At 47.2% G+C, this 12331-nt stretch overlaps 1 protein-coding gene across 1 annotated transcript in view; it reads left to right on the forward strand.

Moving 5' to 3' along the window:
• RBM5 (RNA binding motif protein 5) overlaps positions 1–11683 on the forward strand; it is a 15535-nt gene extending 3852 nt beyond the window's left edge. The window contains exons 6-24 of the mRNA XM_019619970.2: positions 2253–2336; positions 3283–3343; positions 3469–3534; positions 3964–4124; positions 5016–5113; positions 5558–5645; positions 5804–5881; positions 5970–6042; positions 6562–6647; positions 6990–7068; positions 7324–7415; positions 7887–8051; positions 8515–8661; positions 8736–8807; positions 9288–9467; positions 9680–9754; positions 10340–10437; positions 10516–10645; positions 11075–11683. Of these exons, the coding sequence (XP_019475515.2) occupies positions 2253–2336; positions 3283–3343; positions 3469–3534; positions 3964–4124; positions 5016–5113; positions 5558–5645; positions 5804–5881; positions 5970–6042; positions 6562–6647; positions 6990–7068; positions 7324–7415; positions 7887–8051; positions 8515–8661; positions 8736–8807; positions 9288–9467; positions 9680–9754; positions 10340–10437; positions 10516–10645; positions 11075–11200 (1959 nt within the window). The 3' untranslated portion in view covers positions 11201–11683. The remainder of the gene's footprint in view (positions 1–2252; positions 2337–3282; positions 3344–3468; positions 3535–3963; positions 4125–5015; positions 5114–5557; positions 5646–5803; positions 5882–5969; positions 6043–6561; positions 6648–6989; positions 7069–7323; positions 7416–7886; positions 8052–8514; positions 8662–8735; positions 8808–9287; positions 9468–9679; positions 9755–10339; positions 10438–10515; positions 10646–11074) is intronic.
• Positions 11684–12331: the final 648 nt, after the last annotated feature.

Consider the following 12331-nt stretch of genomic DNA (forward strand, 5'->3'; position numbering starts at 1 on the left):
AAAAAATAAAGGTGGAAGGAGTGGTTTGTTCCATAACAGTGATTTAAATGAATAAAAGCTTTGTATATATTAAAATTTTTAAGAGTGGTAGAAAATAGCAGGTAACATTAGGAAAGAAAATTGGCTGTTTTGAGCACTCATAAAATGTGCCGTTGTCTTATTACACGGTGTCAGTTTATTTGGTCTGGAAAGAATAGCATACAGTCCATAAAAGACTCTTATTTTACTTCCACCTGCTATTTCTTCTGTTGCCAGAGAAGGCATCAGATACTGCGATATTTTCATTACATTGGTATTAATCCTGAGTAAAGTTTAGAAAAAGATGTGCCAGGTCATTAGAAAGACGTGTTCCCTGAGTCAAGGGAAGACACCTGGCTCCTCTGGATGGAGAAATGTGTTTATTCCAAATAAATCTAATGGGAACTGAGGGCTCTTCAAAGTTGGGCCGTGTTTTGGCTTTTCTGGACTACGACTTGATAAGGAGCCAAAATGCAAAAAGTGCTCTGGTTTCTTTCCCAGTGCTGCTTTCTTCTCGCACTGTAAGCACGCTCTGGATTTGCTAATTTTTGAATCTCCATAGTCTGTTTTAACAACAGATGTTAAATACGCCCTTGAAGCAAGCAAAGTGTATTGAGCCACTTGTTCTTTTTACAGTTAATACATGCTGTGAAGGTCTGTGGGCAGCATGAGGAACATATTCTGCTGCGTCGGTTTACGTGTCCAGGCACTGCAGCAGCCCTGTAAGCAGCTCCAGCAGATGGAGGTAGCTGTGTGCTTTGTGCTGGAATAGACCTCCACGTGGCTCGTGCTGGGAGTCCTTTCCCATGGCACAGCTTGGGTTCTGTTTCATGGTGCCCTGCTCTGTAGGGTGGACAGGTGCAGCAGAAGGACTCGTGTCAGGAAATTAATGCCGAGTGCGATTTTAGAAATGAGATAGTTTTAATATATACAAAGCTGTATTGATGCATAATTTATTGAAACAAATACTCAAATTCACTCCAGTAACCCAGCCACCCTAGTAGTAGGGAAAACATAGAGTCTCCCCAGCAGCCCGGTCGCTGACTGTTAGATGAAAGAATGATGTATTGCAACTGTGCCAGCAGCTTTGTTTCTATGTGTGCATATCCAGTGAGCGCTGGGCCCTCCAACCCTCCCTCCTGCCGGTAGGAGAAATGGCTTTGCCCTATTTAGTTGCACAGAATGTGAGAGCCTTATTCATGCTACATGCTAGATGTATCTGTCAGACCCTGTTACAGAGAAGCCACTGGTCCTGGTGCTCCCGTGGTACCTCTGCAATAAGCCAACCTGTCGTAAAACTGGTTCTTGTATTAAAATGTCTCGGGGTTGGCCTCTAGTGCACGTTTCCTCAGACTTACTTCCTTCTGCCTGTTTGACTGAAGTACTTTGTCCGTATATTGAAAGGGCGTTCTGCGTGCCCGCACTTGGCAAAGCACGAGGCTGAGAGTTGGGGCTTCTAAAATCTAAATTCCTAATTCCTGTAAAGTCAGAGTGAGCGGACATGCTGAAAGCATTATGAACTTTTCCTACCCCAGGAGAAGCTTCGCTCTAGTTAGCCATTTTGGAGAGCTCTTTGCCCGAATGAAGAACACAAAGCTCTTGCGCAGGCTTCCAATTGAACTGATGCTTTAGTCAAAGGAAAGCACTCTGAGTTACGTTTTGGTCGATGGCACTTGTAATCCAGCCTCCAAGAAGTCTAAACAGGGTCCCTTTGGAAGGAATTACTGTATTTACAAAGGGACGCTTCTGAAGAAAGTGCTTGGAAAAGTTATCCAAATGTGGTTGTTTAAAGCTCTGGGGAATTTGGAGTAGGGGAAGAAGTGAAGCAGTCACCTAAGGACATGTTTAAAAAGTCGCTCAATGCTATACCAGAAGTGAATAGAAACGGGGCAAGGAGACTCCTAAAAATGTGTTAATCCTGAACGCAGCAAGTTAGGACTTTGTCTCCTTCGAGACACTTCCTGGTTCCATGGCAGCGTTTAGTGGTTGGCAACTTTTTCAACACTCCCTGATTCCGTTTATCTTTGCTCCACATCCCATTCTCTTACTGCCCTCGTCCTCCTCTCTGCAGGATTGGATGGGCAGGGTGTAGGTGGCGGTGGTTGTCCTCCACATCCTCCCCATATGTTGTCCATTTAATTCAGGAGCACTGATTCCTCCGAAGGGTGCTCTGCCATGGGAAAATGAACATGTGTGCCTCGATTCAGGGATAATTGAAACCACTTCTTTTGCAGAAAAAGCTGGTGATTCAGGGGAAGCAGATCGCGATGCACTACAGCAACCCCCGGCCTAAATTTGAGGACTGGCTTTGCAACAAGGTACAGCGTGTCTTTTTATCTATTCCTCATCAGTTCTTTTCACCAGCTGCGTGACCAGGACAAAGCAGTGCGTAGTTTGGGCCTCGTGGTCGTTACAACGATGGAGGAGTGCTAAGACACAGGAGTGCAAGGATTCTGGAAATCCAGTGGCAGAGGCACCTGGAGTGATGGAATTGTCCACGGAGAACATCAGCAGCTAGAAGATACGGGCTGGGACTCAGTGGTGTACTTGCCAGCTGAGACAAAATTCGTTAGTGGAGCTGTGTGTTGCTCCCACTAATGTATGCCTGACCCAGAGCACATCTCCCAGGAGTTGCTGTTCACAGCAGCTGATAGAATAGCCGTCACCCTGAGGGGATTTCTTTGTGATTCTGTCATCTCTTTTTAGAAAATCAATAATACTTTCAGCCTTAGGCTGAGCTGCAGCTTTTGCTGATGGATGCAATAGTTGTGCACATATTGTAGAACGGACTGGAAGGGCACTCTCATTTTTGCTTATACAGAAGTCAGTTAGTGAACTGTACCAGAACACAACGTCAGTAGGTGAATTCTGTATCCTTCAGGTGACAGCTGATGTTGTGTGCAACTGCTGAACGCTTGTTTGGCCCTCTTTAAGTGGAGATGATGTAGCAAGATCAAAACCAGGCTGCTTCGTTCTGCTTTAATCATGTAAAGATAACTTGTTTTCAAGCCTTGCTAAAGGACACAGTTAATGTAGTTGTGTAATTCAGGATAGTTTACTGACTTGAACAAAGGTAACTGGGATGTTGTGAAAAGCAGCTGCAGTACAGGCGAGGACCAGTTTTGCTGTTGTTGATTATTCTGGTAGGTTCAGCTTTGTTGTCGTACTTAGCTTGATTGTCTTGTTTTCAGCAAAGTACAGCAAATGCCACCATTGTGATGAATCAACTAAATCTTTACTAGATCTACTTTTTCTCCCACACAGTGCTGTCTTTACAACTTCAGAAGGAGACTGAAATGCTTCCGCTGTGGAGCGGACAAATTTGGTAAGTTACTTTAGCTCTTTGGGCATCTTTGAATTTGGATGAGTGTAGGTTGTAGCCTACACTGTGACATTCTGGCTTTGAGTGACAGAGCAACATTGTGATTCAAGTTTTTCCTTCCTATGAAGATTCAGAACAGGAGGTACCACCTGGAACAGCAGAAGCCGTTCAGTCTGTGGATTATTACTGTGATAGTAAGTAAAAAGCAGAATTTTGAGTTTACTCCATAAAGTGACTTGTGAACTTGTACAGAAAAGTCCTTCTTGTACCTCAGAGTGCCCGCTGGAACCCACGTTGAGCTCTCTCAGGGCACAGCACTTACCATGATCAGGTTGTTCCCAACTTGTAGACTGGTACATGCGAATGTTGGCAAGGGCTTCTGCTCAGGAAGTGCTTTGCTTTCATTAGAACAGTATTGACAGCACTCTCATCTTCCCAGCAGAGCAAGTGCTTCCTGCCAACTCCCCAAATACTGACTCTTGAAACAGAAACATGCTCTTGTCCAAAACTGCTGCTGTTCTGGGTTTGGTGGTGGTGGTGGTGGTGGTGTTTTTTTTAAGGCTTCTCAGAGTACTTCAAGTTCTTATGTACATAGCTAATGTCATACTTTCTTTTTTCCTCAGCCATCATTCTCCGAAACATTGCTCCTCACACAGTAGTGGAATCCATCATGACTGCCTTGTCTCCGTATGCCTCTCTGGCAGTCAATAATATTCGTCTTATCAAAGACAAGCAGACTCAGCAAAATAGAGGCTTTGCATTTGTGCAGCTGTCTTCTGCCATGGTGAGGGCCTTATTGGTTTTGTGCTGAGGTCTGCTCCAGTTCCCTGGGGGTTCACAGATGATTGAACAAATACTAAATGTGTCAGAGCCTTTCATCGTTAGCTGCAGCTTGGAAGGAAAGTGGGGGGATGCTGTGAACACAGGGGAAAAGTGTTCATGGCAAAGTGCAGTTCCGAGTTGAAAGCTTGCTTCGTGCTTGGGTCACAAATAATGGTCTGGGGTCATTTGGATCACAGTAAAAGGCTGGAGTGTACAGTGTGAGGAAATGCATAGAATTGGGCTCCTTTCATCTTGAGAAGGTGGAGGAGAGGGAATCTTGCTGCTCTGAGCATCATCCAGAGCAAGGCTGTAGGGATGGCAGAGACGGTCTCAAAGGGTGCTTGGTGAGGTCAGCAGGCATACTGAAACGTGGGAAATGGCAGTAAGGTACAAGGAGAACGTCTTCCCTTTTGTGAGGAGTTGAATACTGGAAGAAGGCTCCCAGAGGGGTGCTGGAACCTCTGTTGTTGGAGATGTTCAAATTGACAATCAGTGTGGTTTGTTTGGACTTGCTTTAAGCAGAGTTCAACAGTTCAGTGTTGGATGAAAACGGGTGGCTGATGTCAGCCTCTGCTGGGCTGCCTTTTGGAGTAATGTGGGGCAAAACTGGCTTTTTTTATAAAGACAAGTTGAAATGTTTAATCATCAGTGACCCAGCATTTCTGGGAAACACACAGTCTGTCAGCAGGCTGTAATCCCATTGTACTCAGCGTGTATGGCGTGAGGGGATACAGAGGCGTTGCCAGAGCTTTAAATGTTTTTAGCTAGTGTATGTGAAAAGTTGGAGCTCTGACAGCTTCTGTGTCCTCTTCAGTAACCTGCTTTTCATAATAATGAGTGTTTCTTGTTGTAGGATGCTTCTCAACTGCTGCAGATTTTACAAAGTCTTCAGCCACCATTAAAAATTGATGGCAAAACAATTGGTGTTGACTTTGCAAAGAGTGCCAGAAAGTGAGTTGCAGTAGCAGTTCGTTTCCCCTCTTATCCCTTCATAAATAAAAAGATTCGTGGTCGTCACTGGAGCTTTTAAGATGACCATCACTCCAGTTTTGCTTCCTTTAAGTGTCTTTTGTTACGTGGCTCCTTTTTCCTTATTGTGTGTGAGGAGAGAGACAGCACTTGTTTCTTATCGTCTGCATCGCCGGTCCTCCGTAGCTGCCATTGTAACTTCTTTCATGCACAGCACAGTTGTTTCACTGGAGGCCTACAGGCTGGCTATTGGCTGTACAACACTGAGCCTCGCTCCTCCACCCGCCGAGCTGTTCTTTGGCTCATTCATGACAATGTTTAAGACCTGCCAAGAAATCCATGCATGCTGGCAGACTCTACCTCCTTGTATAGCGATCGCTTCAGAAAAAAGCAGTGCTTACTCAGGTGTGATTTCTGTGGTTTCAGAGATTTGCTTCTGCCAGATGGGAACAGGGTCAGCGCCTTCTCTGTGGCAAGTACAGCCATTGCTGCAGCACAGTGGTCATCCACTCAGGTACGGTTTGGAAACTTGTTCCCAGTCCTGTTATCCATATAAATCTAGAGATCTGGTTTTGATCGTTAGGCTGGAGCCTCGTCAGCATTGAAGTTGTTAAATGCAGTGATTTTCACCCATCTGATTAAAAAAAAAAAAATAACCTGCTTCAATTTCAGCCTCAAACCGGAGAAGGCAGCACCCTTGACTACAGCTACCTCCAGTCAGGACAGGATGGCTACACGCAGTACACTCAGGTTGGTGGCGCCGGCTCTTCTGTAGCCTGCAAGCTGTTACAGTGTGGGTATCTGCTCATCCTGTGTTTTCATTCATTTTCCTTTGCAGTACTCCCAGGATTATCAGCAGTACTACCAAAACCAAGGAGGTGTGTTGGACTCAGATGCAGCTACCATATCAGGTGGTGTTTCCAACGTGTGGGAGATGCTGTTGTTTGTGATGATAAGCAACAGTGATGTTTTGCTTTAGCTTTTAAGTTAATTTCCTCAGTAAAGGGGGACAGATTTTGCTGCCATAATATGTGAATGGATGTGTGTTCCTAGAGAAGCATTGTGAGTTTGTTCACGTGGGACCTGTGGTCTGTGAGATGAGTGAAGCTGCCGACTCAGAATATTGACATAAAGCCTTGAACTCATGAGAACTGCATGAGCAGCTCTAGAGAAATCCTCAGTGCTGGCAGCTGTCAGAGGCCAGGAATCACTGGCTTTGCGAGCAAAATATTTCCTCCTGAAAAGGAAACTATTCCTTGTCTGGAAAGAAAATACCCACTGTTTTTGTCTCCTTTTGAATGTTTATTGCCTTGTTTGGCTGCTGTTGCTGGAATTAGGATCTGAAACTGTAAACAGAGTAATTTTAGCCCTAGGATGAAGTGCTGTTGTACAAATGATTTGGCTTATCCATTACTGCTCTGTGTTGGCAGGAGCCCCAGTCACCACCACCACGGCTGCGGTTGTGTCCCAGAGCCCTCAGCTCTATAACCAACAGACAAACTCGCCTGACTCCCCGGTAATTGTGGCACTCCTTGCTCTTGGTGCCAGGGCTTCATTTGGTGGGATATCTGGCTTAACTGTGGCCTCTGCACACTCTTTAAAGTGAGCGTGGTACAGCAGAGCTGTGAGATGTCACAAGTGAAGTTAGATGCAGCACTTGTGTTTATAGAAGAGTCACCTTCTATTTCTTTTTTCTGATAGTTCTGTTCTTTGTTAAAGATGAGTACTAAGTGTACTGGCAAAGAGGAGCTAGCTCTTGTATGCTTAGTGTGGGCTGCATATGCTTTGGCTCACTGTCCTTGTTTTTTTGCACCTCAGTGACAGATCTTTCTCATCAAGATTTCTTGTTTTCTTCTAGACACAAGCAGCACCAGCTACCACCAGCACTCAGGCACAAACAGCTGCCCCAACTGGTGTAGTGCCTGGAACCAAGTATGGTAAGCAGAGAGGGTTGTGCTGGGACGGGTGTCTGTTCCTCTAGCAAGCGAGAAACTTTGCTTTAGCTAAGTGTTCCACCTCTAAAAGTTGGTGCTGCAGCTGCCCCTGGCAGCGTGTTCTGGTCAGATGGTACGAGTGCTTTGTAGGCACGTCTGCTCTCAAAGATTTCAGAACTGTAGTTGAACTATACAAAGGAACCAATGTGAATTTGTCTGGAATGATCTTGTCCTATACTTGGACTTTGTTTTTTCCAGCTGTCCCTGATACATCCACCTACCAGTATGATGAATCTTCAGGATATTATTATGATCCTGTAACAGGGCTCTACTACGATCCTAACTCACAGGTAAATGTAGGTTCTTAGCACCCATCTTTGTGTTAATGCTAGTTCAGTTCTGTGTCTGTTTCCTTATGAGTGAAACTTCTGAGAGGAAGACAATACCCATTGCAGCAGGGGCTGCTATTTTACTTCTCTCTGGTTATGGCCCTTAGTTCTTCCTTCAGTTTGGCCTGCACAGGGTTACACATACACATTGTTACAGATGCTGCCAGTGAGTTGTTTTGTTGCGGAGCAGCCAGCAAAGAGCATGCTATGCTCCCTTGGGAGAGGCATAAAGATTTCCATAGTGCTGTTTGGGGACACAGCCTTCAGCCACTCTGTGTCTTTTGCCTCCTTTGTGGAGGTCTGGGTTGCTCTGAGGAGCTCCTTTCCATGCAATGCTTCGGACTGAATCAGGCTGCTGCTTTTGGTTCTCTCTTCTGATGCTTAGCTTACGTGGTGCGTGTAACTATCTGATGGTTCTCTTCTCTTTGTCAGTATTACTACAATGCCTTAACTCAGCAGTATCTGTACTGGGATGGTGAAAAAGAGACCTACATGCCTGCAGCAGAGGGTATCACATACCAACAAACGGCGACCACAACCACCACAAAAGAAGTGAAGGAGAAGAAAGAGAAGCCTAAGAGTAAAACAGCTCAACAGGTAAAAACTGAAGTGGGATCATAACTGTGCTGATGTCTTCTGTGGGGTGAGATTACAGTTTGCCCTTCTGGTGACAGTCCTGGCTGCTTGGTGGAATGTGTACCTGCACGTTGCAGACATTGTGCAGGGCTGAGAAGAGGCGGGGTTGGCAGAGACTTCAGTGCAGAAATAACTACTGCATAGGAGAGATGCATACGAAATGATGCCAGGACCAGTGGGAGTACAACTGAGCTGCCAGTTAGAGGAGTGGATTGATAAGAAGGGTTCATACACTGAAACAGGCAGGCTGCACTTTCACTCTATTTTTTAACACTGTATACGGGGAAGCAGCTGCAGTATAGAAGGTAGTGAAGTGTGCCTTGTTCTGGAGTGTCTGCACAAATGGAACAGTTGAATCAGTGTCATAGGAGTCTGGTGTCTATGAAGGCAGAGGTCTGAGCAAACCACTCTGCGTCTGTTTTAGATCGCTAAAGACATGGAGCGCTGGGCGAAGAGTTTGAACAAGCAGAAAGAGAATTTCAAGAACAGTTTCCAGCCACTGAGCACGAGGGAGGAGGAACGGAAAGAGTCGGCAGCTGCAGATGCAGGCTTTGCCCTTTTTGAGAAGAAGGTGAGGCTGGTGAGAAGCGTGCTGTGGGGTGTGGTGTGGCAGAACTTGGTGCTCATGGTGCTCTTGTCTTCTAGGGCGCTCTGTCTGAGAGGCAGCAGATCTTACCGGAGGTGATGAAAAATGGGGAAGATGAAAATCCCTTGAAGGTGAGCACGAGGTGCCTGATGGGTTGCTTTATGGGTGAAAGAGGTGGGGTTCCTGTATTTCTGAAGCTTACTGTCACGTGTCAAGCACTCACAAGAGGAGAACCAGCAGACACCTGCTTTCCAGCCTGGATTTCCACAGCCCCCTCTGGAATGCTGTGGTGGTTACAGTGATCCTGTCTGAGCGCAGCAGGTTCAAAGGCTGAGAGGTGCAGGGAGAGGTTGTCATGACCTCAAGCCTCAAAGTCTCACTTGAACTTTTGGAAACCTCAGAACCTCTATTTAAGCTATTGTTTGTCTAGCTTGAATTAAGTCTAGCAGCTGTGCTGCAGCACGTGGTTCTTTTAAGCTGTTTCACCCTTTAGCATTGAGAAGGCTCTGTCTCTTCTGCACAGCGAAGCATGTGTACCAGCCTTTGTGTTGTCTTTCTGGACTCTTGTAAGGGAAGAGAGACCCATCCCTTAATGCTGCCCTTCTTTCCAGCGTGGCCTCGTGGCTGCCTACAGCGGTGACAGCGATAACGACGAGGACTTACTAGAAAGAATGGAGAATGAGGAGGAGAAGCTGACTGACTGGAAGAAGATGGCCTGCCTGCTGTGTAGAAGGCAATTCCCAAACAAAGATGCGCTGATTCGGCACCAGCAGCTATCGGACTTGCACAAGGTGTGTGTGCTGTGTTACCAGGAAGATGATTGATACCCGTAACATAGTGTGTAAAGCAAAGTGCTGTTGGGAATGCTTTTCTTCCTACTGCAAAAAAACAGTTGCAGGTGGATTGCTTCTTTCCCAGAAGTCAGCTATTTACAAAGAGCTGTTGTCCATCCTGCTTGATGTGCTCTGCATTTCATGTTAATGCGAATCTCTTCTTGTTGCAGCAAAACATGGATATCTATAGGAGATCAAAGCTTTCAGAACAGGAACTTGAAGCCTTGGAACTGCGTGAGAGAGAGGTCAGTGTTCAGATGAGCAGATAATGGATGAGTGGCTAATGGAAAAGGGCTTGCACAGATAATGCTGAGCTCTCCTTATCCTGACTTGATGCTAATGAGATAAGCCGTGTAAGCCTAGCCATTCTTGGGCCAAGGTTCAGAGCTGTCCTGTTAAACAGAGAGAAGTGTCTCCTACACCACAGCTGCTGCTTATCAGGGGAGGGTTCTAACTGCCTCACAGCAGTGGGCGATACAAGGGCTCTGGAACCAGGTATGGTGACCTTCCCGCAGCTGTCAGAAGCTGACTGCACAGGTCTTGACTGGTGTTGGGCTGTTGTACCACACTACAGGTTCTGATCAGCTCTGGGGAGTTGTTCCAGCTCTTTCTGTTGGCACTGGCCAAGCCACGTGTTGGCAGTCTGCAGCGGGCAGCTCTCTGTAATGGCAGGCATTCAGCTTGCTTACACAGCTCCCACAGAAGCCATGCATTTTTATACCGATGCGAAATATTTACACTGGACAGTAAAGCTAAATGCTTTTATGTATATACTTACATAACAACAGTAAATAAACTTGTCTTCAAACCAACACTCAATCTGGTTACAGATGAAATACAGAGACAGAGCAGCTGAGAGGCGAGAGAAGTACGGCATCCCAGAGCCCCCGGAGCCAAAGCGCAAGAAGGTCTATGATGCTGGCACAGTGTACGTACCTGGAAGCTCCTGGGTGATTACTTCAGCTTCTGACAAGCAGTGTGATTAACTGACCTTTTCTTCCTGCAGTAATTATGAGCAGCCCACCAAAGATGGCCTCGACAACAGTAATATAGGCAACAAGATGCTGCAGGCTATGGGCTGGAGGGAAGGTTCGGGATTGGGAAGAAAATGCCAGGGCATCACTGCACCCATTGAGGTAAGTACAGATGGGTGCTTCCTCTAAGTCTGGTGCTTTTTGATTCAGAAGCACTTGCTGCTGAGGCCCTGTGGAAGACACCGTGCTGTCCCCTGCCTCTTTGTCTCATCCCATGGTGAAGCTGCCCTGTAGGGTGAAGGCCCAGTGTCTCCCCCTTGGGCAGCATCTTCTGCAGGGTGCTCCAGGCTGGCGCTTCTGTGCCTGCACTCTCTCTCTGCGTTACTCTGCTGGGAACTATTCCTACCCACCCACTTGGGGCGGGATGGGTGGATTTAAACCAGCAGTTTTGGGGTTTGTGTCCAGTCTGATCTCCTGGAGTCGGTGTTTGTCTCTGTAAATGCCCTGGGTGAGCGTATGAAGCCAGCATGACAAGCATTCTGTGTGCTGCCCTGCACCCCAAAGCTGATGCCTTGTCTTTTCCCCTTTCAGGCCCAAGTGCGAATGCGAGGTGCTGGTTTGGGAGCCAAGGGCAGCTCCTACGGTGTTTCTACTGCAGATTCCTACAAAGATGCAGTGCGGAAAGCCATGTTTGCTCGCTTCACAGAGATGGAGTAAAGTCTGTAGCCTTGGTGACGTGACTGTATGCTGGTTATGGGTTAGAGCTGACCATTTCATTCCCTTGGACTTTCTCCCTCTCGGCATGTCACACTTCCACGAGCAGATTGTCCCGGCTGCCCCAACTTCATGCTGGAGAGCTCCTCGCTAGACCAAAGGGGATGCTGATCTTTGTACGGTCCTGTATATAGTGTAATGTATTCTGTGTCTGGAGCGTCTTGTCTGGATGCTGCTCCTGCCCTCCAGAGCAGGGCTGGGACGTGTTAGCTGTGGTTTCACACCGTCTCTGCTCTCCTTTTGTTGTATCGTTTGTCTTCTTTTTTTTTGAGAACTTTCCTGTACATTTTGTATGATACATCTTTGTATAGACTTTTTGAAGACTTGGATTCTAGTTGCCAGTTTGGCTCATTTCCAAATGAAATACATCCAAAAGTGTTTCTCTTACTGTTTTCTCGTTGGGTTGAATGAAGAATAAGTTGTCAATGCCGCTTGTCCTTCCTGTGATTCTGCTTCTTCCTTGGTGAGGCTTTGTCCTGCATTCTCTCCACGCAGCGCTCTGCTTGCATCTTGCCCTGAGGATGTCAGTTTCAGCGTGGCAGCAGGCAGGTGTCATTCTTTGCCTCTCCCGAGATAGAAGAGCACCAGCTCTGCTGCAGGAGTGAATAGCAGCAGTATTCCTGCAGCTTGCTCCGGGGCTGCTTTCGGCTCCTTTGCAGAGCCCAGGAGGGTGAACCCTCTATATTAGTGCAGAGTTTCTGTGCTCTGCGCAGCCCTGGCTGGGGCCTGCAGGGGGAGTGTCGGGGAGTTGCTGGAGGCTGGGTCACAGCGAGCCTGCGGCTTTCCTCTGCCAGAGCTTGTCAGTCAGCGCCAAGCGCCTTCAGCCTTCTCTGCCTGTGCTCCCGGTCCTGCACTCCTCGCCGTGCTCCTGGAGGGCTGCGCAGGGTGATAGAGGAGCAGTTCTTCTCTCCGTCACCTCTTGCAGATTAGCGGTGGGATGGGAGCTCTGCTTCAGGCGCTTCCAAATCTGACTCGGGGCGTTTGTGGCACCGCTGTCCAACGCAGAGGTACGGAAGCCACGGCCGCGGTTAGGCGCTGCGGTGCGTGTGTCCCCTGCCCCGGGGCCGCGCTGTG

Source organism: Meleagris gallopavo, chromosome 14 (genome assembly GCF_000146605.3).
Source record: "Meleagris gallopavo isolate NT-WF06-2002-E0010 breed Aviagen turkey brand Nicholas breeding stock chromosome 14, Turkey_5.1, whole genome shotgun sequence".
In the NCBI taxonomy this organism is placed as follows: Eukaryota; Metazoa; Chordata; class Aves; order Galliformes; family Phasianidae; genus Meleagris; species Meleagris gallopavo.